Source organism: Trichomonas vaginalis, chromosome II (assembly GCF_026262505.1).
Source record: "Trichomonas vaginalis G3 chromosome II, whole genome shotgun sequence".
NCBI lineage: Eukaryota > Parabasalia > Trichomonadida > Trichomonadidae > Trichomonas > Trichomonas vaginalis.
Genome location: NC_067204.1, coordinates 17,640,884 through 17,668,567, shown reverse-complemented (window position 1 = coordinate 17,668,567; position 27,684 = coordinate 17,640,884). Strand labels below are relative to the sequence as shown.

The window sequence follows — 27,684 nt, the reverse complement described above, 5'->3', positions numbered from 1 at the left end:
GTTCGGCTGTTTCTTTACTATTATTAATTGCTGCAAAATGAAGAGCGGTTTGTCCATTTTTATCTTTTTCATTGATATTTATACCATGTGAAATAAGAAGTTCGGCTGTTTCTTTACTATTAAAACAGGCTGCAAAATGAAGAGCTGTTTTTCCATTTTTATCTTTTTCATTGATATTTATACCATGTGAAATAAGAAGTTCGCCTATTTCTTTTTTATTATGTTTTGCTGCAAAATGAAGAGCGGTTTGTCCATATTTATCTTTTTCATTGATATTTATACCATGTGAAATAAGAAGTTCGGCTGTTTCTTTACTATTATTAATTGCTGCAAAATGAAGAGCGGTTTGTCCATTTTTATCTTTTTCATTGATATTTATACCATGTGAAATAAGAAGTTCGGCTGTTTCTTTACTATTAAAACAGGCTGCAAAATGAAGAGCTGTTTTTCCATTTTTATCTTTTTCATTGATATTTATACCATGTGAAATAAGAAGTTCGGCTGTTTCTTTTTTATTATGTTTTGCTGCAAAATGAAGAGCGGTTTGTCCATTTTTATCTTTTTCATTGATATTTATACCATGTGAAATAAGAAGTTCGGCTGTTTCTTTTTTATTATGTTTTGCTGCAAAATGAAGAGCGGTTTGTCCATCATTATCTTTTTCATTGATATTTATACCATGTGAAATAAGAAGTTCGGCTGTTTCTTTACTATTATTAATTGCTGCAAAATGAAGAGCGGTTTGTCCATTTTTATCTTTTTCATTGATATTTATACCATGTGAAATAAGAAGTTCGGCTGTTTCTTTACTATTAAAACAGGCTGCAAAATGAAGAGCTGTTTTTCCATTTTTATCTTTTTCATTGATATTTATACCATGTGAAATAAGAAGTTCGCCTATTTCTTTTTTATATGTTTTTGCAAAAGAAAGAGCGGTTTGTCCATATTTATCTTTTTCATTGATATTTATACCATGTGAAATAAGAAGTTCGGCTGTTTCTTTACTATTATTAATTGCTGCAAAATGAAGAGCGGTTTGTCCATTTTTATCTTTTTCATTGATATTTATATACCATGTGAAATAAGAAGTTCGGCTGTTTACTATTAAAAAGGCTGCAAAATGAAGAGCTGTTTTTCCATTTTTATCTTTTTCATTGATATTTATACCATGTGAAATAAGAAGTTCGGCTGTTTCTTTTTTATTATGTTTTGCTGCAAAATGAAGAGCGGTTTGTCCATATTTATCTTTTTCATTGATATTTATACCATGTGAAATAAGAAGTTCGGCTGTTTCTTTTTTATTATGTTTTGCTGCAAAATAAAGAGCGGTTTGTCCATCATTATCTTTTTCATTGATATTTATACCATGTGAAATAAGAAGTTCGGCTGTTTCTTTACTATTATTAATTGCTGCATAATGAAGAGCGGTGTATCCATAAAGACCTTTTTCGTTGATATTTGCACCATGTGAAATAAGAAGTTCGGCTGTTTCTTTTTTATTATGTTTTGCTGCAAAATGAAGAGCGGTTTGTCCATTTTTATCTTTTTCATTGATATTTATACCATGTGAAATAAGAAGTTCGGCTGTTTCTTTTTTATTATGTTTTGCTGCAAAATGAAGAGCGGTTTGTCCATCATTATCTTTTTCATTGATATTTATACCATGTGAAATAAGAAGTTCGGCTGTTTCTTTACTATTATTAATTGCTGCAAAATGAAGAGCGGTTTGTCCATTTTTATCTTTTTCATTGATATTTATACCATGTGAAATAAGAAGTTCGACGATTTCTTTACTAGTGTGACTTGCTGCAATATGAAGAGCTGTTTTTCCATTTTTAGCTTTTTTATTGATATCTATACCGTGTTTATTATTGACTATAATTTGATTGTATGACTCAAGTATTAATATGCAAATATCAGAATTTTTTGATTTACATGCAAAATGAATAATTCCACATTTGGTGTGATTATGTTTGTTAGAAAATGTATTGTTTTTGAAAATATCTATTGTTTGCGGAAATGCAGCACCCCATGGAAAGATGTAATATTTGTTCCTTTTGAATAGAAGAAATACAGCATTAAGGTTTTGATATCTGATGATATCTTTATAAATAGGTCTATAATTTACATCTCCCATACAATTATCTTCTATTCCCCATTTCCAATTCTCACCGTATAAATCATCAAGCTCGAATATCTCTCTATTTAAAACATATTCAAGCAATTCGTGATTGTGTGCTCTTATAATGCTTCTGAGACAAGCAATATCCATTTTATTTTCTTTCAAGCATTCGTTGATGATGTCTTGATTTCCTCCAATTACTGAGTAGCAAAGACATCTTTTAGTTATTTTACAGATTTGATTCGAAATCAAGAAATAAAAAATGTTAACAGATCCAAAGTAGGCACATGCTTCAATTAGTGATAACTCTGCAGAATATTTTAGATAGTTATAAGCATTGTACCTGAAATTAGGAATTTCGAGAAAAATATCACCAGATATTGAATTTTGAGTTAAGTATTCCTTGAACTTATCAATTTGATCATGCATAACTATAAATTTAATCGAATCCTCTGTTTCAAAATGGTAATCCGAAACTCCGGTTAGGTCAGCCCCGATCTGTTCGAGTATTTTGACGTAATTCGCTCCAGATGCATAATTGTATCTAATTGCCTCAAGAATTAACTTCGTAAGTTGATTGATTGAAAGTTGATACTTCGAAATCAAAGTGGTTGTAATTATACTGCACATATCTTCGATAGGTTCATTAGATTTTATGTGGAAGAGCTTTTCAAGCGCCCCTATAAAATCCGCATATTGTTTTGAATAGTCAGAACTCATAATGGAAAAAAAAAATTGACAAATAATGCGCTATGTGTAAACTGTTTGCTCGATATTTATACCCGTTTTAAAAGCTCTTTTCTTTCAAAAAAATTGAAAAATCTAAAACTCGAATTTAGGATGATCTTTGGGTTATTTCGAATTTGGATGATCCAAAAAGATCATCTAAATTAGCAACCCTACACATGGTTATTATAGGGCCCGTTTTCAAATATGCATTTGACAATTTCAAGCGAATCATTCACATCACTTTATAATATCTATTTCGCTTTGAAGCATATAATATATAGCATTTAGTGGTATGAAGAATAAGTATGGATACCCTAATCAAAAGCTTCGAATCTATAGCCAACCATAATCAATATCAAATTTCAGCTCAATTAAGAGAAGTATGTAAGTTTATTAAGGTTCGATTAAGAAACGAGTTATTTTTGTTGTTTATCAGAGAAAAAAACGATAGGAAACCGTACGAATTCATTTCATAGATGTCAAACCCACAAGAAAAAGCAATGAAAGAGGCCCAATCCATTTTAAAGTCAGCCGAAAAGGAATGCAAGGGCGGAATTTTCTCAAAACCAGATTATGCTAGCGGTGGCGCAGCTTTTGAAAAGGCATATAACATTCTCTACAAAGCTAAACTCTACAAAGAAGCCATGAACGCAGCTATGAAGGGTGCTGATGCTTATGATAAATGCAATCTTCCTTTAAAGGCTGGCGCATTATCCCAAAATGCATCACAAGCAGCCTTCCAAGATAAGCAGTACGATCAGCTTGTTCCAATTCTTGATCTCTGCAAATGCCGTTTCCAGGCCGGCAACCAAGCTTTGGCAGGAATCAGAGCTGTTCGTGAAATGGCTTCTCGCATGCGTCCTATCGATAAAGAGATTTCATATCAGCTTTACAACAGTGCTCTCGACTTAGTTGAGGACGACGAGCAATATACATGGGAGAAAGAAACTTTCTTAGATTGCGCTTGCTTAGCACTAGAAATGAAGAAATACCCAGATGTCTTCAAGGCTTGGGCACGCGCAGAAAAGGCATTCTTGTTCCTAAAGAACACAGATGCTGCTGCCCATTGCATTTCAGCTATTATTGCCATTCATCTTCAGCGCGGTGATATCGTTGCTGCCCAGAATGTTTTTGAGGAGGCCATGCAAAAAGAATACTACGTTCATACTGAAGATTTTTCAATGATCGACTTTATTCTTCGTGGCGTAAAGAATCAGGATGGCGATCTTATCGAGGCCGGCCAAAAGAACTTTATCATTCAAATGCTTAAGCCAGAAATTGGAAGAATTATTATGGGTTTCAAGGCTCCGAAATCAGCTCCACAACTATTACCAGGCAGTGGCGAGGCTGCCCCTGCCCCAGCTCCTGCACAGGATGATAAGGATGAGGAAGAAAGCGACCTCGATTTACTTTAAAATCTACAAAATCTTTGTTAAACCTATGACAATAATAAAATACTATTTAAACAATCTCTTTCCAAATGAATAAAGTAGGAAATGTTCAGTATTAACTTAATTTTATTAGAAATTTTTAATTTTAAGAGAACAATGCATGAAATGCTTATTTAGCAGCAGCCTTCTTGGCAGCCTGTTTCTTACGCCAGCTGTTAATGGCTGCCTTGATGGCATCCTGAGCAAGCATTGAGCAATGCTGCTTAACAGGTGGTAAATTGAGTTCTTTGGCGATGGCTGTGTTCTTGATGGCGAGAGCCTCTTCGACAGTCTTGCCCTTGATCATTGTTGTAGCAAGGGAGGATGATGCAACAGCTGCTGGGCAGCCGAAAGCACGGAACTTGACGTCTTCGATAACACCCTTGTCATTGATCTTGACCTGAAGCTTGAGAGCATCACCACAAGCTGGAGCTCCGACAATGCCAGTGCCGACATCTGGTGCCTTCATGTCAAGAGAGCCTGTATTCTGTGGATTCTTGAAGTGCTTGTTAACATTTTCGTGATAGAACATGATGCCGAGTGGCTTCATCATGTTGAGAGCGGAGGAGCGGGAAACTGCAGCGAGCATTCTGTTGAAATGAAATTAGGGAAAAATTGTATCTCAAACCAAAATCTATCGTTGTTGGTCGACGGTTTTCCCTCATCGCCAGCCAACTATAAAACACGTGTTCTCTTGCAATATTTAAGAATAGGACAGTTAATACACCATATTAATGATGGATTTAATTTGATAAGTTTATCGTTTTTGAGTTCAAAGAAAATTTTATAATAAGCAGGAGCTGTTCCCATGTGGAATCGAGTTAATTCTATTAACCAGTTTTATTTTATGGAGCATTCTTTAGCTTTAATATGCTTGGAACCGGAAACGAAAAAATTATTCTTGTAAACACTTATATTTCGATGTTAAACTAGTTATTTTTTTAAGAAAATCATTTTTCAAAATATTATAGCTAATCCATTTATAATAATCCAGGCAATTTTATAAAATGGGGTAAATTTATGCCATGATGCTGAATGGTTCAATCCTATGAATGGAGCCAAACCATAACATACTGCACCGCTTATGAATTCTTATTTATTTCGAACAAATATTATCTTTTGGAATAAGGTATGCTTTAATTCTACTATAAGTATATGCACAAGAAACATGTGTTTTCTGTCATATCGAATGAGAAATACCCAAATCTTATTTTTCGATATCTCCTATAAGAGCTCAAAAAAGGTTACAATAAATGTGGCAGCTGAGTATATTGTTTCTTCTTTATCTCTTCATTGAGACGGAATTGATCCGCTTAATCAATATGAAACAATGATATACTAGGGATTGAAAAATATTAATATTGCAAGATCCAATTTTCGATATCCAACTCATTTTATCTTGCATTAAAGTTAATACTTTTATTTTTTCGAAATATTACAACAGTAGCAACCTTACGAATTACCAATGATAACCAAAGTGCTATTTTGGCATAACAAAATTAAAACAATATTGAAACAACATGTTGTCTAGAAATTCTGAAATAATATTATAAATACTATCATGTGATAAAATGTCAACTCCCTTAGCTTAACTTATGTTTGATTAAGAGATACAGAACTAATGTTGCTTGTTCTATAGCAATAGTCATTAACTGATAAAAAGATTATGATGAGAAGTCTAAATATGCGAGTTTACTACATATTTAATTCAGATTGTTTATAGAATTGCAATATTCATGATATCTTGAACTTACTTTTGAATAAAATCATGATATTGCGGATTATTTTCTATATGTCTACTATGTTTTTTAAGCATGTGAAGCAAATTTTTAATTCGAACCAGGTATATTTTTGGATTATTTACAATGCTTAATGACCTATATAGTAGTATATATTGAATTTGATAGAAAGTTATGAGTGAACAAAAATTTTGGTAAATAAGTTTTATTTTTATATCATTAAATTTAATTTTGTTGAATATTTGACATATTTTAGGAAAATATTTTATAATTACAAAAATAAAACGCATCTATCGATTTAGAATGCATCAAAATTGATTTCTTTCTATATTATTTCAAATTCTTCAAGATTTTTAACCTCATTTTTCCAAAAAAATTGAGAATTGTAAAAAATGGCAACATTTTCTACAAATTTGTTTAGGCTTTTTCTCAAATAGAAAAAATTTGGGAAAAATATTCAAAGAGGAATTTATTCCGGGTGTCGAAGGTAATGTCTTTCAGTCAAAAAGGGGTCGAAAAATTAAAATATTGATATCGATTTTCTTCAATCACAATATGTCGATTGTTTTCAGTTAATGACATAACGTATTATTGAATTATAATATATATTTGAACATATTACAAATAGTTTTCGAAACTTATCAAAATTTCGTGCAAGTATACACGATCATACACAGTAATTATTACCACAATCTTGTTATAATAAAGAATGATTAATATCATCAAAGAACTAACGATTAATTTACCGAATTCTAATTTTTTTTTAATTACAAATCCTTACTTTTGCATATTTTATATGCAACTGTAGAAGAAAAAACCAAAAAGGCGTTTCTTCAAAGAAAATTTCTGAAATCAGTCTAACTAATAAAAAATTTACTTTCTTAACATCGAATATTTCTCTTCATGAGCGATCTTTTTCGTTTACCTTTCATAATACAATAAAATATCTGCGTTTGCAAGTCTCGACATACTTAATAATATGAATTTAACTTTCTTGATTGCGAGAGAAAGAGTGTATTCATTTAAAAAAAATATTTATTTATTAATATATATATACATGTTTATGCTTGGTTAAGTGTATCTTCACACTTGATCAATTGGTTAAGTAGAGGGTAGAATGTCAACTGATCCTTTGTATGCAAGATTTCCTTTGTCTTCTTATCGATATCGACATCAGACATGTTATCAGATTCATCAGTCAACAGTTTATATATAGCAAGGAAAGTGTCTAATCCCAAACCCTGTTCAATGAACTGTCTTAATGCTTCAACTCTGTAGCTCAATGAATCATCACCACTGACGTAATCCAAAATCAATTCTTTTCCATTGAAAATGAATTTTCCTGGTGCTGGTTTTTCTTCTTCATGGTGTTCTTCGCCTTCTTCTTCAGCTTCATCGTCATCTGGTGGGTTATCGAAGATGCTCTTAGCAATGGCGGCCAACTCAATAAGTTCGTTTGCTTCGTCATCGCTTTCGTCACTACTTGACATATCAATGAAATCTTGGAAACTCTTCTTCGGCTTTTCACCTTCTTTCTTGTCTTCTTGGACCTTGATTTCGCCTTCTTTCTTATCTTGAACAGGCTCTGGTTTCTTCTCTTCTGGTTTTGGTGGCTCTGAAATTTTCTGAGGTTCCTCAATTTTCTGAGGCTGTTCAATTTTCTGAGGTTCAGATTTTTGTTGATTTTCTGGTTGTTGCTTTGGTATATCTGCTGGGATTTCTACGCCACCGATCTTGATAACGTTTTCTTTCTCAGCCATTGCTTGTCTTCTTAACTCAGCGCGTTTCCTCTGGATCATTTCTCTGAGATTTGAAATTTCTTCATCCCGCTTCTTTACTTTGCCTGGTCTGACTGTGACTTTCATTGGCTTCTCGTCTTCATCGCTACGTGGTGATGCCGTTAGCCTGTCTGAACCTTTCTGTTCGTTGTCGGAACTCTGATTACTTCCAGTTGACCTTGGAGACTCAGAATTAGAAGAAGATGGAAGTGCTGGACGAGCTCTTGCAGGTTTGGATGGTTGTGGAGGTGGAGCTTTCATCTGGGCTTTGAAAGGAGCTTCAAGATTATCAAATTTCTTCTTTCGAGCAGCATCTTCGCGTTTGAGCTCTTCAAGTTTTCTCTTTCTCTCTAATGCTGCTTGTTTGTGCTTTTCTTGGACTTCTAATCTCTTTTGGTTCTCAATTTCTTCTTGTTTTCTGGCTTCTTCTTCTCTGGCTGCCTTTAATTGCTTCTGTTTCTCTCTTTCAGCCATAACCATCTCGTTCTTCTTCTTAATTAGTTCTTCTTTCGATTGATTTGAATGAGATGTTAACTTCATTCCTCCTTTCGCTGGTTTTTCAGCGGCGGCAGCAGCTACAAGGCTTACTTTTGGTTTTTTAGGTGCAGCCGGTGATGGTCTCTTTGCAATTGCTGGAGCATTTGCTGGAGATGGGCGTTTGGCGATCGGCGGCTTCTCAGGAGCAGGTGGTTGGGCCTGCTTGATAGGAGCGTATGGTTTTGGTGTAGGTTTAACGTGCGGTTTGTTGTTAATAACGTTATTTGATGGGGCAACTTGCTGAGGTTGGACTTGTGGCTTATCTTCTGATATAGGAGCTAATTCTTCTTGTTTGTGGAAGTTTTCTGGCTTCAAATTATCTGGTGTTTCACAAGCTTTGACTTTATGAAATACAGTATGGCTAAATTCGATCTTCTGCATCGTAGCGCTAAGTAAGTTACCGATTCTATTACGAATAAAGTCGAGTTTAAGGATTTGGTTGATTGATGGACGCTTTTTAGCATCTTTATTTAACAAACTATCGACAAGAGAACGAAGTGGCTGGCTGTAGTAGTAAGGGATAGGAGCATGCTTCGAACGGAGAATCTTCATGATCAAACCGTTCATGCAATTTGCATCGAAAGCATGATTCAGCGTACAAAGCTCATAAAGGACGCATCCAAGGGACCAAATATCAGACTTGGAGTTGTAAGCTTTGCCTTCGCATATTTCTGGGGACAAGTAATATGGTGTACCAATCGCTGTTTTAGATAATTGTGTTGTGTGATCCAAAATCTTTGCAATACCGAAATCACCCATTTTGATCATACCATTTTTCATTAAGAAAATGTTCTGGCACTTGATATCTCTGTGTAAAATTTTTCTATCGTGAATATGTTTAAGAGCAAGGCAAATTTGGACGAACCAATCGAGAATTTGGTCTTCCTTGAAGTGTACACCTCGAGCATTCTGAATTTGTGTAAAAAGATCTCCGTTATCTGCATAATCCATGACAATATGAAGAACGTTTTTCGCGTTGAAGCTTGTACGATAACCAATGATGTTAGGATGATGAAGAGATGAAAGAATCTTAACTTCCTTCTTCGCATCTTTTTGTTCTTGGGCACTAAGATTTGCCATAGCAATTTCTTTGATTACACAGTACTCGCCTGATGCTTTTTCAACACATAGGACAGCTCGGCCATAGGCACCTTCACCTATGACTTTCTTTACCGTATAATTATCCATAGACATCTGTTTAAAATTTGAATATAAAAAATTTGTTATTTTTTTATTGTTTTTTTCAAATTTTATAAATATAGAGCATTGGAGCTTCAATTTCGGAGTCTTTTATCATCACTGTAGCATTATTGAATTAAAGCCTAGGACAGTTATTGAATATCAATCAAATCAAAATATTTTTGTGAATATCAAGTTTATTGCTATTCAAGGATAAACAAACAAATTGTACCCAGTTATATTCTAATATTCTGATATTGTTTATTGTTTCTGTCTTTTAAATTGATTACTATATATGGGGAAATGGGAATATGGTATAGAGTACCTGAAGTTTGGAAACATTTTTAAGACCCATATCGTGTCGGGAAGACTTAGACGTCTGATCAAGGCATTCATCTAAATATATTCTCTGAACTGATAAGTATATATAAATTTAGATTCTTAAAATACTGAATATCTCTAAATCGATTTGATTTTTTTTTCATAACCCTAAGATTTCAAAATTTTTTATAAATGTCTGATCAAGACTCTAGTACAAATGAATACAATAAGCTGAGAAGTATCTACAAATACCACATTGATTCGTATAATGCATTGTATCAGTTAAAAACGAAAAATGAAGAAGATTTAAGGTCGATTTACAAAATGATCAAAACAAATCTGATTGATTCGAAGAAATACCTCCCAGAAAATATCATAAAAGATATTTTAAATATCATACCGTATAACAACTTCTTTTCAAAGTCATATTTGGCTCTTGCGAAATTCATATCTGATGATTATCATATAACAAAAGTCAAAAATATTGCTTCTATTTCTAACTACCTGTTTTACAAAGAATATGGAATTAAATTAGTCAATTTATATGATTTCAACAAATTTACATATGAAGATCTAGATATTCTTAAAGAAGATACAATTTACAGAGCAATTATAAATGACGACAAAGAAAGATTCATTCAATTCATTGAAAGAGAAGGATTTGATGAAGATCAAAAACTTAAAAGCAAATTATATCCAAAACCTAATGAAAGATATTCATTACTTGAATTATGTTGTTACCATGGGGCTGTGGATTGTTTCAAGTTATTAAGAACAAAATTTAACTCAGAAATAACTCAAATATGTCTTCAATTTTCATTTTTAGGAAAAAACAAAGAGATCATGAGTGAATGTTTGAAATATCAAACACCAGATAAAGAATGCATGGAATATGCAATTATTTCACACAACATTGATTTTGTTACATTCTTGATGAATGAATACAATTTAAAGATCGATATGAATTATTGTCAAATGTATAGAAATCTTGAATCATTTTTTGTTTATTTTGACCAAACAAATGATATTAACAAATGTTTTGTATATTCAACATATTTTGATATTCTATCCCTTTGCGAATATTTCCTTTCACTTGGCGCAGATATCAATGAAAATGATGAATTCGCAAATACAGCTCTTCATATTGCAACAGATAATAATAATAAAGAAATCGTCAAACTTCTTCTTTCAAATGGTGCAAATGTCAATACAGAACGTGTTTTCCAAAGAATAATTCTTCATATTACTGCAAATAAAAATTATAAAGATATTGTTGAATTACTTCTATCATATGGTGCAAATATCAATGAAAAAAATGATTATAGAAAAACAGCTCTTCATATTGCAATAGAGTTTGGGAGTAAAGAAACAGCCGAATTTCTTATTTCACATGGTGCAAATATCAACGAAAAAGATCTTTATGGATACACCGCTCTTCATTATGCAGCAGAAAGAAAAAGAAAAGAAATAGCCCAAATTCTTATTTCGCATGGCGCATATATCGATGAAAAAACTGAATATGGTGAAACCGCTCTTCATTATGCGACACGTAATAATAGTAAAGAAATAGTCGAACTTCTTCTTTCACAAGGTACAAATATCAATGAAAAAGATAATGATGGACAAACCGCTCTTCATTGTGCAGCACAAAGAAATTATAAAGAGATAGCCGAATTACTTCTTTCAAATGGTGTTAATGTCAGTGAAAAAGATGAAAGAGGAAACACTGCCCTTCATTATGTAGCAGGTAAAGATCATAAAGATATGGTTGAATTACTTCTATCATATAGTGCTGATATCAATGAAAAAAATAATTACGGCAAAACCGCTCTCCATATTGCAGTATATAATGATAAAAAAGGAATGGGAGAATATGTTCTTTATAATTTCAACGAAAAAGATAATAACGGAAAAACCACTCCTCACATTACAGTAATTAATCATAATAAAGAAATCGTGGAATTACTTCTTTCACATGGCGCAAATATCAATGAAAAAGCTAATATTGGACGAACAGCTCTACATTATGTAGCATTGTTATATAATAAAGAAACAGCTGAATTTCTTCTCTCACATGGTTCAAATATCGGCGAAAAAGATAAATATGGACAAACAGCTCTTCATGTTGCAGCAGATAAAAATAATATAGAAATAGTTGAATTTCTTCTTTCACATGGTTCAAATATTGACGAAAAAGATATATATGGACAAACTGCTCTTCAGATTGCAGCAGATAAAAATAATATAGAAATAGTTGAATTTCTTCTTTTATATAATGCAAATAACAAATAAGCGTATACAAAATTTTCGAATCATTTCTTTTAGATGCATCATTGGGTTTTTTTTAAATAATCACTTATTAATAATGATAATTGCTTTTTTTGATTCAGTTTCCATGTAGAAATATAAAAATATCTGATGAAAAATATAATTTTGAAAATATTATTGAAAATTTACAAAAGTTTATTTAAATTTATTGAGAAGATGGAGGAATAATTTCCGTTATTGTTTCTTCCTCCTCTTCATTACCTTGATTTAAGAATTCCTGGATATCAGAGTTCAATTGTTTGAGAATATCTTCTTCTTTTTGGGCCATGAGTTGGTCTCTCCTGAATTCAACCTCAACTTCACCTAATTCTTCAGATTTCTTCTTAATTGCAGCTTCTTTTATGTCATTTTCTGCTTTCATCCTCTCTGCTTCTTCTCTTATCTCTTGGGCTTCAGCCTTCATGGCCTTTATTCTACTTCTTTCAGCATAAGCGTTAGTTGCTGACCTGATTGCAGTATTTACCTGCATTAAAGTCTCTCTTTCTTCATCCTTGAGTCCGCTAAGTGTCTTTAATGTCGCGTTAAGCTCATCACGGGCATTCTTGGCCGTATCTAATTGGTTCTGGAGATCATCTAAAAGTTTCTGTTTTTCTTCGTATTTTTGTTGGATTGGACCTGCTTGGTTTTCATATTTAGCAGCCAAAAGTTGTGTCTCTTTGTTCATTTTCTCGACAGCCTTTATTCTACGATCAAATCTTTCTTTGATTCGTTGAATGAAAACTGAAGCAGTAGATTTAGTAGAGGATTTCATACGAGGTGGAGAAGAAGGTGTACGTAATGGCTGAGTATTTTGAATATACCCTTTCTTTTTCGTATTTTGGATATCAATTTTGACAATGTATTCTTGGTTTGTATCTTTTCTATGGCCATTTGCTGATGTAATAGCAGCAGCTTTCTTTTCGCACTCTTCAATGTTGATGGATCTCTCAATTATTGGCTCAAGTTCCGAAACAATCTTTCTGTTATCTTCTGCAGCCTTACTGATGAAATCAACACGCTCTTTATCAATAGTAGTATCCAAAACTGATAACCCTAGATCTTTAAGAGCGGAAGTAATTTGATCTTCGATTTGTTTTTGCTCTGCTAAAAGTTCTTCTTGCGATTTAATAAGGTCACACTTCTGGGATTGAAGAATTGAGATAGTATTCTGCTTTTCTTGTCTCGTTTTTTCTAATAATTCGATTTTTTGTTTTTTAGCCGTATTTTTAGATTGAAGTTCGTTAATTTGGATTAAAACATTAGTATATTCACTATCTTCTCTGATTTGGCTCGAACTATACTTTAATGTAGAAATTTGATTGAATAAACCTTTAAGCTCTTCTTGAGCGTCATCAATTTGTTGTGAAAGCTTTTTATTAATCTCTTTTAATTGCTGGACATAACTTTGTTTAGTTTGGAGTTCTTCGTCTGTGAAATTATTTTTTTCAGATTTTTGCTTTTTTAGCATTTCAAGAGTTCCTGACCTGCAAAGGTATTCCTTCTTCAAACCTGTGTATAATGCAGATTTGTTCGCTAATTCTCTTGTTACTTCTCTTAATTGACTAACGTATTGATTATTTTCTGTCGCTTCTGTATAATAGCTCATTGCATCGCTCATTAACAACTCCCTGAGACTCTTAATTGATGGCATTGATTGAATAGAGACTCGGGATTTAGTTTTCATGATTTAAATCTTCGTCGGTTTTGCTTTTTTTTTCTCTTACAAAAAAATTGCAATTATTACAAATTAACTTTTACAGTTCATCTCATAATGGAGTTTCAAATTCGAAAAATTTCGAAGGCATATTCTTAAATATTAGATGCAAATTTTGCTATTGTTGAATTAATAGACTTCTTATAGATTTATTAATAAAATATACATTAAGACAAAACTGATTCTACGTGTTCATTGATCAATATCCATGATAATTAGTTACAGCAATTATATTTAATCCACTGAGTCTATGATCATAACTAAAAATTATAGGTAATACACTAGAAATGCATATTCCAGCGAAATTAATATGAGGATATCTCAAAAAAGGACATGCAAAATTCTAGAACTCCCTATAGGTCATCGTTATGATCATCACATAGAATCTAATGGGCAAGATTTTTGTTGATGATTTTGTTCATGCTAACGTTATAAGAATCTCTCGAAACTTGAAAAAATTTTGAGCAAAGTTTTGGGCTCGAGATCTTGAATAATTTTTAATTATCGACACTTTTTGAAATAAAATTATTTGGAATTATGACAAGTTCAAAACAAGAACCAATTGAAAATAACATTGATTTTAGCGACCTTAAGCCAATTGAAGTATTCAAATACCATAGTAATGCTTCAAAATTAATATATGAGGTTAATTACAATAATATTTCAGAACATTCATCACAAATCATAGACCTCATTAGAACAAGCAAAATATCCATCAAAAGGGTATTCAATTATTTAGCGAACTTTATAAAAAAATATCAAACGAATTCTCATATATAATCAAACCGGAAAATGAGAAATTAGCGACACTATTGTATCACAAAGGTTTCAAATTTGAAAACTTTATAGTTAAAATGAAAGAAGAAGAAATCCTCAATTTATATTCAAAAGAATCTCCATTATACTATATTGCTTGGGATAAAGTTGATGATCTTAAGAATAAATTCCCCGATCTTGATATTAATATTAACAAAAGAATTAATGATATTACACCACTTGATTGTGCAATTAAATATGGATTAGAGTTGTGCTTCAATTACTTGAAGAACAAAGGAGCTTGGTATTCCAAAAACTCAGATGAATATGCTGCCCAAAGCGATAATAAAAACATTTTTATGCGAATGATAGAAGATGGAAAATCATTTGATAACATGATTAGTACAGCATTACAATTTCATAATTATGAAATTGCTGAATACCTTCAAACAAATTTTGGGCAAAGTTTTGATTCAATAGCAGAAAGCATGTATTTCGGAAATTATGAAATTGCATCGTATTTATTCTCTAATGGTGCAGATGTTAACGAGATTTACATTTTGTTACTGTCCATATTTATAATTATTTTATAATATACTCTTTCTTTCAATATTTATCATTGTTTAATGAAATCCTTTTAATATTGATAACAGTCTTCTCGATATTGCAATCAAAGATTTTTCAATAGAATTTGTTGAATTATTAATTAGCCATGGCGTAGATGTCAACATAACAGTATTTCTCCTTTTTTTCAGATCTATAATTAACTTATTATCACATTCTTTTTTGAGTCATATATTTCATTATTTACTGCAATTCTATTTCTTAACATATCTATCTCTAACTTATAAAATCCATCTTCTTTCTATATCTATGATTATTTTATAACATTCAATTTCTTTTTATATCACTTGTTATTTCATTATATTTATTTTGTTTTGATATTTATTGTTTTTTTATTTCGTTCCATTTGTTATTTATGTCTATCAATGAATTTTTATATTCTTTTGACATTCATTCATGCCCTCTCACTACTGCAATCTTAAAGAACTCACTTGAAATTGTTAAAATATTAGTTGAAAATGGTGCAAATGTCAACAAGATACTTTTTCACTTTATTTCTATTTCAATCGTTATTTTATGGAATTTGCCATGGTTATATGGAATTCTTATTCTTTCCATATCTACCTATATATTATTCCATTCTTTTTGATTTCAGATCTATATTTGCTTTATGTAATTCTCTTTTTTTAAATATATACCATCTTATCATCGAATTCATCTAAAGGTAGTGCATGTCCCCTCACTTATGCAATCTTTAAAAAATCACTGGAAATTGTTACCTTCCTAGTTGAAAATGGTGCAGATGTTAACATGAGACTTATTCTCTTTAACTCAATTTCAATCATTATATTATGACAATCTCTTTCTATTCTTTTTTTTCATAGTTTTATAACATTCTCTTTCTTTTCATATTTATCTTTGTTTTATTACTTTCCCTTTCTTTTCATGACATCTTTCAATATTTTATTACATTAACTTTTTTTCCATTTTTATCTTTATATTATCATATTCATTTAAATTAGATATATATCTTACTTTCCTGGAATTATCTTTCCATTCATTCCTATCATTTTATTATCAGATTCTTTTTATGATAATCAATGCCCTCTTGCTTTTGCCATTCATATGCGCTCATTTGAAATTGTTGCATTCCTAGTTGAACATGGTGCAGATGTCAATGCGGAACTTTTACTCTTTCTTTTCATATCAATCACTGATATATATAATTCTGTTTCTTAACATGTTAATTATAGTTTTTTGATATTCTCTTAATATTCATATCTATTATTTAATTTTGAAGTTCTATTTCCATTCATATTTTTCAATTTTTTGTTATCTTCTCTTACCTTTAATATATATCATTATTTTATAGCATCATCTTTCTTTCCATATCTTTCATTAATTTATGATATTCTTTAACTTTTAAAATAAATCATTACATTTTAGTACCCTACTTTCCCAACATTTAGAATAAGGTTATTGCCCTAAAATTCAGTTATAGACACTTAGGAGAGCATTTAAACCATGATATTTTGGCATATGATAGAGAAACATCTTATAAACATTTTCAGTATGTTTTCCTATAAAATAACGATCTCACATGAAATTACTAAAATATCAAATTTTGATTTTCACTTTAAAGTTGGGAGAATACTCTACAGTGACAGGGTATACAATTTTAACCTTTGTTTTGATTATAAATAAAGTATTGATAGAGATATGAGTTGTACAGAATTATACACGTGTGTTTAATCAAATGTAAGTTGTGCAACAATAATGATTAGCTAGATAGTATATTAAGGAACTGTGATTTATGATCTAATTCAATAAGATGTAAATGATATTCAAATATATTAAATAAATGCGAATGTTCAAGATGTGAAATCGGTTAGTTAATTGTTGTATATAGATATTTTACTGTGATTAATGAATTTTTTAACAATTTAAAATTATCAAATTTCAAAATATGCGCAATGAGATAATTTGAGAGTATTTTGAGAACTGAAGACTTATGATTTAGTGTTTTTGAATAAGCACATCAATATAAAGATAGAAAATAAATTGAGATATAATTTTTTTGAAGGTATTATAAGGGTGGAGGTAGTAGGATAAATTTTTAATGTTCTATACTTTCATGGCAAATAATTAAATAGAAGTAAAACTTTGTTTTAAGAATTGAAAATTTTAAATAAAAAAGGAATGTTAGTAATGCTAATTTATTTGATTCCGGGGGACACCCCGGTTATCAAATATATTTATTAGAACGGAAAATCTCTCACTTTTCGAAAAAATCGAAACTGCAAGGATCTCCGATTCTCGATATGATAATTTATTTGATTCCGGGAGACACACCGGTTATCAAATATATTTATTAGAACGGAAAATCTCTCACTTTTCGAAATTTTTTTTAACAAAAATATGGCATTCTTAAATTATAGTTACATGTTATTTCACAATCATTATCATTAAAAAATTCAATTATTCAAGTTGTTTTGTCCCGACGGTTTTTACGGTTATAAAAATGGTTGCGAACTCAATCCATCAGCAAAATGTCGGTTGGGGTGCCCTTCTTGGCCTCCTGAGTACTCACCAAGATACCCCCAGCTCCCGCAAAACACCTCCCTTAGGTGAGCATTAACTGATGACATGAGTTAACAATTCTACAAAATCATCAAGCATGAAGGTTTATGATTTATAAATCAAAATCTCAGAAACTGCTTGACTTTGCAAGTTGCTGTCTTTACCGGTTACTCTGCTGCAATCTCTTTTCTGATTGCAGGCAGAGTTCTGCATCCTGAGGACATTGCCTTGCAGATATGCTTGTAATCACTACGTGAGCAACTTGGTGTTGCAAGTTGCTGTCTTTACCGGTTACTCTGCTGCAATCTCTTTTCTGATTGCAGGCAAAGTTCTGCATCCTGAGGATTGCCTTGCAGATATGCTTGTAATCACTACGTGAGCAACTTGGTGTTGCAAGTTGCTGTCTTTACCGGTTAGCTTTTTTTGAAGTTTCTTCGCATCTTATATAAGCTCTAGATCAATATTTATCATCAGAATTTGCATCTCATAAAGCACGATATTAATCAAATAGGCAAATTTCATTCGGAGTCTCTCATTAAATGAGAAACTCCGAATGAGATTTGCTCTAAGGTAATGTACTTGTTATGCTTGGCCTAGAAGCAAGGAGGAAACATGTATATGGTTTGTTTATACTGAAGTTATCTGGAATTCTCTCAATTGAGGATTCAAATCCAGATAACAGCAGTATAAGTTAATATTGTTGTGCACCTCAGGTTGTTTATAGGCCCGAGAACGAGAAAAGAATTTATGGTGTGAATTGGCTCGATATATACCTACGCTCTGTAAAAAATACGTTATATTTTCTTTCATATGAGAAAAATGTTTTTCTTTTTTATAATACTATGTGCTTTGTTACTTCATAAATTGTCTATTTTTCTTATTAAAACCTATTTTTTCCGTGTGATTCGGAATCTACGCATTCAAAAAATGCGTTTTCCGCTCTCAGAACGCGAAAATATGAACTACATGACGAGATAAATCGATTTATTATGTTCCTAAATATTCTCATTTTTCAATCTTGCTCAATACTCAAAAATAAGCAGACTCTCAAATAGAGAACATAAAATAACTCATATTTATCATATTAAAATTTTGAAAAAGTCTCCCGAAAAAATCATATTTCGAAAATTTCGAAAAAAATAAGTACATTTTTCGCCAAAGAAAAAAGAAAAATGTTTTTTTTTGAATTTTTGATGATAATATGCACTCCTGACGGTCGCAGTGTCTCATTCCGGGAGACATTGCCTGTGCATGTCTCCCAGAATGGCATACTGTTCCGCATTCATAACTTGAATGCGGAACTTTGACCGACAAGAGTGCATTGTGCACTCTTGTTGGTCTGCATGTGTCATTCCGGGAGACATTGCCTGTGCATGTCTCCCAGAATGGCATACTGTTCCGCATTCATAACTTGAATGCGGAACTTTGACCGACAAGAGTGCATTGTGCACTCTTGTTGGTCTGCATGTGTCATTCCGGGAGACATTGCCTGTGCATGTCTCCCAGAACGAGACAATTTATTGCAATCAGAATACGATTGCAAAACTTTGACCGACAAGAGTGCATTGTGCACTCTTGTTTGTCATCCACTATGATACTTAGAGAAAATACTTTACTTACATTATTTAAAATATTAATTTCCCTATTTAATATTTATTTATTATTTTTGTGCTTTATATTCCCTATGGCATGTACTGAACTATTTTATAGACTCTACCGAGCTATCTCCACATATAAACATTTGACAATAACACATATATACTCTCTTCATATTCTAGTCTCATGACATATTATTGCAAAAGCTATATTTATACAGCATACCTCATAAAGTCTCATTATATCCCTATCTAAGCGTTCAAAACCTATTTTCCCCACGTAATCTGATTCTTCAGGCTCCGCTGATTCGATTTCTGCTGTCAGATCGTGAAAATATGAATCACATAACAAGATAAACACAAATCCAAAATAATAATGTTTTCTTCAAATTGACTCTTCCACGATATTCATATATTTGTTATTAATTCCGTTTTCCCTTACAAATGTATTTAATTTTCTGAATAATACGTATTATAAAATGAATATCTCAAAAACTAAATTAAAAAATTAATACTGGGTAATAACTAGATATATTGTGACTTTTTGAATTCACACACTTTTGGAAAAAATTGAATTTTTCTAAAATGATGTTGTTTGAACATGAACTTAAAGAGTTTTTTTACGTAAAATATCAAGTTGGGTAACTTGTGTTTATCTTGTTATGTGATTCATATTTTCACGATCTGACAGCAGAAATCGAATCAGCGGAGCCTGAAGAATCAGATTACGTGGGGAAAATAGGTTTTGAACGCTTAGATAGGGATATAATGAGACTTTATGAGGTATGCTGTATAAATATAGCTTTTGCAATAATATGTCATGAGACTAGAATATGAAGAGAGTATATATGTGTTATTGTCAAATGTTTATATGTGGAGATAGCTCGGTAGAGTCTATAAAATAGTTCAGTACATGCCATAGGGAATATAAAGCACAAAAAATAATAAATAAATATTAAATAGGGAAATTAATATTTTAAATAATGTAAGTAAAGTATTTTCTCTAAGTATCATAGTGGATGACAAACAAGAGTGCACAATGCACTCTTGTCGGTCAAAGTTTTGCAATCGTATTCTGATTGCAATAAATTGTCTCGTTCTGGGAGACATGCACAGGCAATGTCTCCCGGAATGACACATGCAGACCAACAAGAGTGCACAATGCACTCTTGTCGGTCAAAGTTCCGCATTCAAGTTATGAATGCGGAACAGTATGCCATTCTGGGAGACATGCACAGGCAATGTCTCCCGGAATGACACATGCAGACCAACAAGAGTGCACAATGCACTCTTGTCGGTCAAAGTTCCGCATTCAAGTTATGAATGCGGAACAGTATGCCATTCTGGGAGACATGCACAGGCAATGTCTCCCGGAATGACACATGCAGACCAACAAGAGTGAACAATCCGCTTTCTCCTTTGAAATCCAACATTCTAATCACATCTACATTAATAAATTGTTATAAAATACTAATCAAAGATCCAATACAATTCTACTATCTTATTCACACATTACCAATGTTAATACCTCTTATAACTTAAATTATTTCATAAAATTTGTTTTTATATCTTATTATTTTCTCATAATGCTTCTAATACATCTCTAATTTCTTACATTCAAACACCAATATCGTCATACTATCATAAGCACTTAATTTTTTCAAAATTTTAGACTTAAATTTGAGCTACATTTTCATCATCATTTTTAGCCTTAAGCTTCTATAAGGTTATAATACATTATCGTAATATTCTAATATTTATGATTCTTACTACTCAATTCAATATAATCATATAAGTCACTCATAATCAGGAGCATAATTTAAAAATCTATAGCTCATATTTTGACAATTATATATATAGATGATGCATATTGCAATTCCGGTTTCAACACGATCAAATGTCAAACCATGATAAAATATATATCAATTTACAAAATATCGATTAACATTAGAATCCATATCTAATTCCATCAATGCACAAGTTGTAAATGCTTAATTCATCTTTGAGAAACGTGAATAGCACAATTTTATAAGATTATTTGTTGAATATTTAAAATATAAGCCAAATCGAATCTGCTGTATATTACTTTAGTTTATAATTGAATGTTAAATGTGCTCAGATAAATATTTGAGTCAGATATCGCATTTTCTAATTTCAAAATTTATCTCATGAAGTTAGAATTTATTTGATCATACAACATCATATTAGTCAAACTAGAGTTCAATCGCGATTCCAAAATGGAACAATTGCTTGTTTTATCAAAATGTTAAAATATTAATCTAAAAAACTTAATATCTAACCAAAACATTCTAGAAATATCATATATAGGTATATGCAATCTAAATGCACACGAAATACTGAAAATTAAAAAGAATATTTATGAGATTATTAAATCTTATGCATTTCAATGAAGAGTCGATAATTATCATCTATATAGGTTATATATCAACATATGAGTTTTTGGATTGACCACTACTATACTAATGTGATCAAATTAATCTGATTTCTTGAATTTTCATTTGAAGCATTCGCAGTAGTAGGAGTACCTTCATATATTAACATATTAAAAAATTGCGCCCAGATTCGCAGTTTAATCATGATTTTAAGATTGCATTAGATTTCGAAATGCAGAAAAAAATCACTTTAGATTCCCTTCAAACTCTAAGCATAAGCATGTCTCTATATGAGGAAACTATTTGAGCTATTCATTTGGCGGCCCAAAAACTCATGTTGCCTGAGCGCAGAAAATACCAATTTTTGGACCCTGGGTAGGGGGTCATGCATGTTTTCTAAATGTTGGAAAAGTAGGGTATTCTCTTTCTTTCAACATTAGTTATTATTTTCTGACGATCTATTTCTTTTCATATTTATTATTCATTTTTGACCTTCTTTTTCTTTAAATATACACCATTGTTTTATTACATTTGTTATAGTCTTTTGACATTCACTTTCTTTCCATTTATATCTTTGCTTTATAGTATTCTCTTTCTTTCTATATCTATTGTTGTTTTATGAAATTCAATTTCTTTCAACATCAATTATATTATCAAGTTTCCCTTTTATTGAAATTTACCATTCTTTAATGGCGTTATCTTTCCTTCCATATAATGCATTATATCATAGCATTCTTTTGATGTTAATGAATCCATCCTTTCATTTGCAATCAGAGATGGTACACCAGATATAGTCGAATTTCTGAGTAATCATGGTGCCAAAAGGTAAATTAAAGCTTCCATTTCATAGCACAACATTTTAATCAAGTCATATTTATTACCCGGCGACAAATTGTAACATACGACAAGAACTGCAATGACAATTTATTACAGAAAGAATAAATAACTTCTATATTAATTTTTTATTTGAGTTTTTACATCGCCATTCCTTAGTATTTTAAAATTCCATAAATATTTTTTAGAATCATAAAGTATACTTTCTGCCGTACACCCAAAAAAATCGTCCAAGTGATTTTAATAATATGGAATTATTTGTGCCATAAAGTAGGTGATTATTTAAAAAAAAATAAGTTCATTTTTAAACAAAAAAATATTTATATTTTTATTCCAAATTCTGCCAATTTTGTAAAGATTGCATTATTGAATTAGTCTTTGATTCATATTTCTGTGGCAATTCATTGTTTTCAGATTTTTCATTTTTTATTTGGACGAATTCCAAATCATTTTGCAAGTACTTTCTTGTTTTCGAAGCAGATTCTAAACCATTAAGTATTTTACCATGAATTTTCATCGAATCTTCCAAATACTTTGGCTTTTCATAATTTCCGATTTTTATGGTATCATTTTCTTCTTGATCTGCTTGAATATCCTCATCAACATCTTCTTCTTTAGTTAGCAATATCTGTTTGCTTTCTTCTAAGGCTTTAATATCATTTTGAAGGAATTTTATTTCTTCATCTTTTTCTAAATTTTGTTTTTCGAGTTTTCTCAGTTCAAGAAGTTTTTCTTCCATAGCAAGGTTCGCGTCAAACAAAGAAGATGTCATGGTGACTAATGCAGTTTGATCAAAAAGTGACAATTCGCTTTGAAGTTTGTCACTTTTCATATTTAATTCATTTACTTCTGTTCCTTTTTTCAAAGAAATTACTGGGAAATCAACAGTAGAATTCGTAATGTTTCGGACTTTGGAAGTACTTTGCATCAATAATTCGTAAATTTCGAAATACAATGACATTGATTTCAAATCATTTGTCAATTTTTCAACAAGTGAAGTGAAATTTTGTTCGTCAATTTTTTCTTTCACAAAATTCAAAGCAAATATCATTTTCTGACAAACCGTTTTTGAAGGTATTGTTCTTACTTCGTTTACCAAAATTAACAAACACTTGAAGTCATTATTTTCATCATTAAAATTCATTTCTTCAACGAAAGCCATGAAAAACATGAAATTCTTTGAAAATGCATCAACTAACGATGTAAAATCGAAATCATTAAATTCTTTCACAAGGGAATTATACTTTTGTGGAAGTTCCTTGATATCGTCCATCGATATCGTTCCGAACGATTGAAGATAACGTTCGAAAAATGTCAAAAGTGATCTGACAGAAAATTCTAAGGAAACGGTTTCGGTTGTTCTCAATTCCATTAACCGGGATATCTTATATCTTAGTTCAAAAAGAATAAGGCTGAGTGAAGTGATGGACAATGAATTTACACCGTTGGATAAATTTTGGATCATCAAAGGTGACAAAATATCAACGTTTTTTGCGAGATCGGCCAAATTTTGGAGGCAAAGCAAAGCGTTGCAAACATTTCTCACTTGTGCAACGTTCTCTTTGATTGAAGAAATGGCCATGATTTCATTTCCGATATAGTCTCTATTGAAATCACTCAAAACGTATCTAAAAACAAGACTTTTCTGAGAAATAATTTCAGAAAATTCAGTGTCATCTAAAATTGACGATAAAATTTGATATTTTCTTTTGATGTTTTGCAATGCAATTTGGCGGCCTTTTTCAAATGATACGCATGCTTTGACCATTTCGAAAACATCGAAAATTCTTCTGGAATCCGATATCGAAATAAAATCAGAAAAAATTGAAGAAGAACTTTCACAAATTTTTCTGAGACCATTCAAATCTTGATCATCTTTCACCGTTAGAAATTGTCTTTGATTCAAAATGAAGATAACGAATGAACCAAGTAATTTCAAGTCCAAATCGAAAGGATGGAAACCAATTGTCCTCAAAAAAGTTATCAAAGAATGAGATCTAACAGCCAAAGATCTCAAAGCCAAGATTGGATTTAACTGTGATTCAGTTACATCCATGATATCATAAATTGTATAAGTAATCATACTTAAATCAATTAGGTTCGTAACCCATAAATAACTATCAATTGCAACTCTTGGAACAATCGCTGTCAATGCTCTAGAAAATTCTCTTTCTTGAACAGCATTTGACATGTTTTGCTGATTGTTATATGATTTACGAACGTAATCAGATAATTGGGAAACAATAGATCTGATGTATTCTTTGATCTTGTGGCAGATCTCTTTTCCCAATGAGTTAATCATAGGATTAACATCGGAACTGGCCATATTTTGTTCAAATGTGTTAAATAAATCAATAATTCCTGGAAAATTCCATTCTTCTCTGCAATATTCGAAATAATATTGGGCAGTGAAGTTTCCAAATACTGGTAATGGTGTTCTTTCCATTTTAATCATGTCTTCGTCTTTTTTTTCTTTGGAAATCTCTTCAAATTTTAAATCTTCTGTTTCATTTTTTTCTTCTTCATTTTTTTCGTATTGGATTTCGTCAGCTCCGTGGCATTTCGCAAAAAAACTTCTGTAGTGCTCAGAATCTTTGTCTTGGTAATCACTGATCTCTACAGTTTTGTCACTTTTTTGAAATTTTTCATTTGTCACTTTTTCAACTTCTTTTTTTGGATTAAATTTTGAAGAATAACCTTGCATGAATCTAATGAATGCCAAGAGCATTGGTTTCTGTCTTACTATCTGCATCAATTTATCCAAATAACCCTTCATTTTTATCAACAAACTTGTGAGATCTTGTTCGCTATTCTGTCTCTGGAAAAATTTTACAAGAAAAGCAATTTCTAGACTGATATCTAATAGTTCTGCTGCTTGCATCGTCTTGCATTCAAGTGAAATTACCCTAGTACATATCGTTTCAAGCATAGATTTAACTTGCTGATTGATATTTTGGGAATAATTTAAAATTGTTTTTGAAATTTCCTTCAAAGTTATGAGATTTTTGGATTGATACTGGACGCTGAAGATACTATATATCTGACCAACATAGTTCATTGACTCATCCATGTGAACAGAAAGAGATTGGAAATCTATATTCAAAATGTTCAAAGAATTAACGAAATCACGAAGAGCAACTAAGCTATTCTGGCCATATTGCGATAATATGGTAACGATAAAGGATAAATGAGAGCAAACCGTCGCATTTGACAATCCCAAAATTTCAAGATCGTTAAAGAAAGCATAGACAGAGTAAATCTTGGATAAATCTTTAAGCATAGTCGAAACGAACTTAGTATTATCCAAATTAAAGTCTAATTCAAATAAAATATAAAATAATTTTGAGATGGAAACAATTTCTAGAGGTATCCTATTGGCGTCCAAGACCAATGATGCGACCTTGTCATGTAGATCCGATAAAATTGTTTTCGAAACTTGCTGACCATTTAATTTCTGATCAATCCAATATCGGAATATTGATTTGCTTAATTCATCTATCATATTAAATATTTCGGCAAACAAATTTATGAAATTGGCCGGTGAGATATTTTTTAGATCACGGACGTTTAAAATTTCACCGAAAGAAATTGAAGAAATTAGATTAGAATTTTGAGCGATCTTTTCTTCATGGTTTGGAGAATAATTAATTTGAGTGAACTCTTTGCCAATTTTGATAGGAATTAGATCAGAAATGTCTAAATATATTTCTGTCTTTCCAATTAATTGATTTGCTTCTAATACTAAAGTAGAAGCATTGAAAAGAACAGTTCCAATACAAATAAAGGCTTTGACTTTCGTTTCGAAGTCTTCACACATCTCAGGAGTCCATTTATCTGGAATTTCTCCACTTTCTTTTAATTTCAACAGACTTTCTTCAAGAGTATGCATTTCTGATACAAGAGATAATACTTCTGCTGAGTTTACAATAGTCTTCAGAAGCTTGTAAAAGGCTGTTAAGACTGATGAAAAATTAAAAACAATTTGTGAAAATAAATGTATTGTGTCTCTGAAAGTTCCTGGCTTAGGGAAGAACTTCGCGAAATATGACATCAATTTGTCAATAATATGAACAGAGTTTTCGAATTTATATTCTCGTTTCAAATTATCATTAAATACAACTTCAAAGTCTGCAATTAGTTCATCATGTGGCTGATCTGCTTGACTGTTAAGTTTGTTTCTCATTATTTCGATTATTTCAGCACATGTAATTTGCTTTTCTTGATTACTTGTTATTTCATGCTTGAAAGCAAGATTTATGATCTTTTTACTTGAACTGTCAATCACTCCACTCTTTTCTATGCGATATTCTTGAACATTTACTACTAATGAATTGAGTAAATTGAGAAAAACGTAAGAATTACGAAGTACATCGACAAACTTTATTAACTCAAGTAAGGATTCTTTGAAATCCTTTACATATTGCGAAGAATTTTCTGTGATTGAATCTAAATTATTTTCACGTAAGGCAAATAAAGGTAAATCATCGTTATCCAAGAAGTTAGGAGCAAGTGTAAGAGACATTGTTAAAATCAAAGTTGAATTTGTTAATTCTAACCATGTACACTCGGGCATAGTTAATTTATGCTTAGGAAAGTCTGATGAATTCTTAATTGCAATCTGAAGATTATGCTGAAATAGTCGCAATCCATTATCATAAAAATTATTGTTTGCCAATTCTGCTAATTTTAGAATTACATCACCCATATTATCAATGTATGCTAGTGTGTTTTTAGGTATAGATGTTGTGTTCACTTTTTTAATGTCTTGCACTAAATTTAAGATTTTAGTAATAGTTTCGTTCGGAAAAATCAATGGTGAAAGTGCATTATCACAGCATCCGATTGCTTGCGCTAGTTTATCTTGCACATCTAAGCATATGTCTAATAAACTACGTGGTTTAAGTGACTTATTTTCATCCATTCTTTTGATTCTTTTGAAATTCCGATATGCTAATTCAATTCAATACAATGATGATATCACTTTGGTGAATAAGGGAAGAAGCTGCAAATACCATACATGTTTGAATGGATTATACGCTAACTTAGTTCGTAATATATTAATTCAAAGTTGAAATTATATGACAAAATTATTATCCAGTGTGGAAT

General features: G+C 31.3%; 8 protein-coding genes across 8 annotated transcripts, besides 1 other annotated feature; 3 read left to right on the top strand and 5 right to left on the bottom strand.

Annotated features, from left to right (window-relative positions):
- Positions 1-467: 467 nt before the first annotated feature.
- Positions 468-2,842, bottom strand: TVAGG3_0562610 (spectrin binding; the record flags this gene model as incomplete). The annotated part of the gene is made up of 1 exon (XM_001580603.2): positions 468-2,842. A coding segment is annotated over one exon (2,375 nt), but the record flags the coding sequence as incomplete, so codon positions are not given.
- Positions 2,843-3,314: 472 nt separating this feature from the next.
- On the top strand, positions 3,315-4,319 carry TVAGG3_0562600 (tetratricopeptide repeat domain domain-containing protein; the record flags this gene model as incomplete). The annotated part of the gene is made up of 1 exon (XM_001580604.2): positions 3,328-4,266. One exon carries the CDS (start codon positions 3,328-3,330, stop codon positions 4,264-4,266), a length of 939 nt encoding a protein of 312 aa, XP_001580654.1.
- Positions 4,320-4,333: 14 nt separating this feature from the next.
- Positions 4,334-4,877, bottom strand: TVAGG3_0562590 (iron-sulfur transferase protein; the record flags this gene model as incomplete). Its single annotated transcript, XM_001580605.2, has 1 exon — positions 4,412-4,870. One exon carries the CDS (start codon positions 4,868-4,870, stop codon positions 4,412-4,414), a length of 459 nt encoding a protein of 152 aa, XP_001580655.1.
- Positions 4,878-7,069: 2,192 nt separating this feature from the next.
- Positions 7,070-9,543, bottom strand: TVAGG3_0562580 (CAMK family protein kinase family; the record flags this gene model as incomplete). The annotated part of the gene is made up of 1 exon (XM_001580606.1): positions 7,082-9,529. The coding sequence occupies one exon, from the start codon at positions 9,527-9,529 to the stop codon at positions 7,082-7,084; it is 2,448 nt and encodes an 815-aa protein (XP_001580656.1).
- Positions 9,544-10,027: 484 nt separating this feature from the next.
- TVAGG3_0562570 (cyclin-dependent kinase inhibitor 2C-related family) lies at positions 10,028-12,127 on the top strand (the record flags this gene model as incomplete). The annotated part of the gene is made up of 1 exon (XM_001580607.1): positions 10,028-12,127. The coding sequence occupies one exon, from the start codon at positions 10,028-10,030 to the stop codon at positions 12,125-12,127; it is 2,100 nt and encodes a 699-aa protein (XP_001580657.1).
- Positions 12,128-12,305: 178 nt separating this feature from the next.
- TVAGG3_0562560 (uncharacterized protein) lies at positions 12,306-13,877 on the bottom strand (the record flags this gene model as incomplete). The annotated part of the gene is made up of 1 exon (XM_001580608.1): positions 12,309-13,826. One exon carries the CDS (start codon positions 13,824-13,826, stop codon positions 12,309-12,311), a length of 1,518 nt encoding a protein of 505 aa, XP_001580658.1.
- Positions 13,878-14,710: 833 nt separating this feature from the next.
- On the top strand, positions 14,711-15,205 carry TVAGG3_0562550 (spectrin binding; the record flags this gene model as incomplete). Its single annotated transcript, XM_001580609.1, has 1 exon — positions 14,711-15,205. One exon carries the CDS (start codon positions 14,711-14,713, stop codon positions 15,203-15,205), a length of 495 nt encoding a protein of 164 aa, XP_001580659.1.
- Positions 15,206-18,255: 3,050 nt separating this feature from the next.
- Positions 18,256-18,948: a mobile genetic element.
- Positions 18,949-22,904: 3,956 nt separating this feature from the next.
- On the bottom strand, positions 22,905-27,500 carry TVAGG3_0562530 (uncharacterized protein; the record flags this gene model as incomplete). The annotated part of the gene is made up of 1 exon (XM_001580610.1): positions 22,907-27,499. One exon carries the CDS (start codon positions 27,497-27,499, stop codon positions 22,907-22,909), a length of 4,593 nt encoding a protein of 1,530 aa, XP_001580660.1.
- Positions 27,501-27,684: the final 184 nt, after the last annotated feature.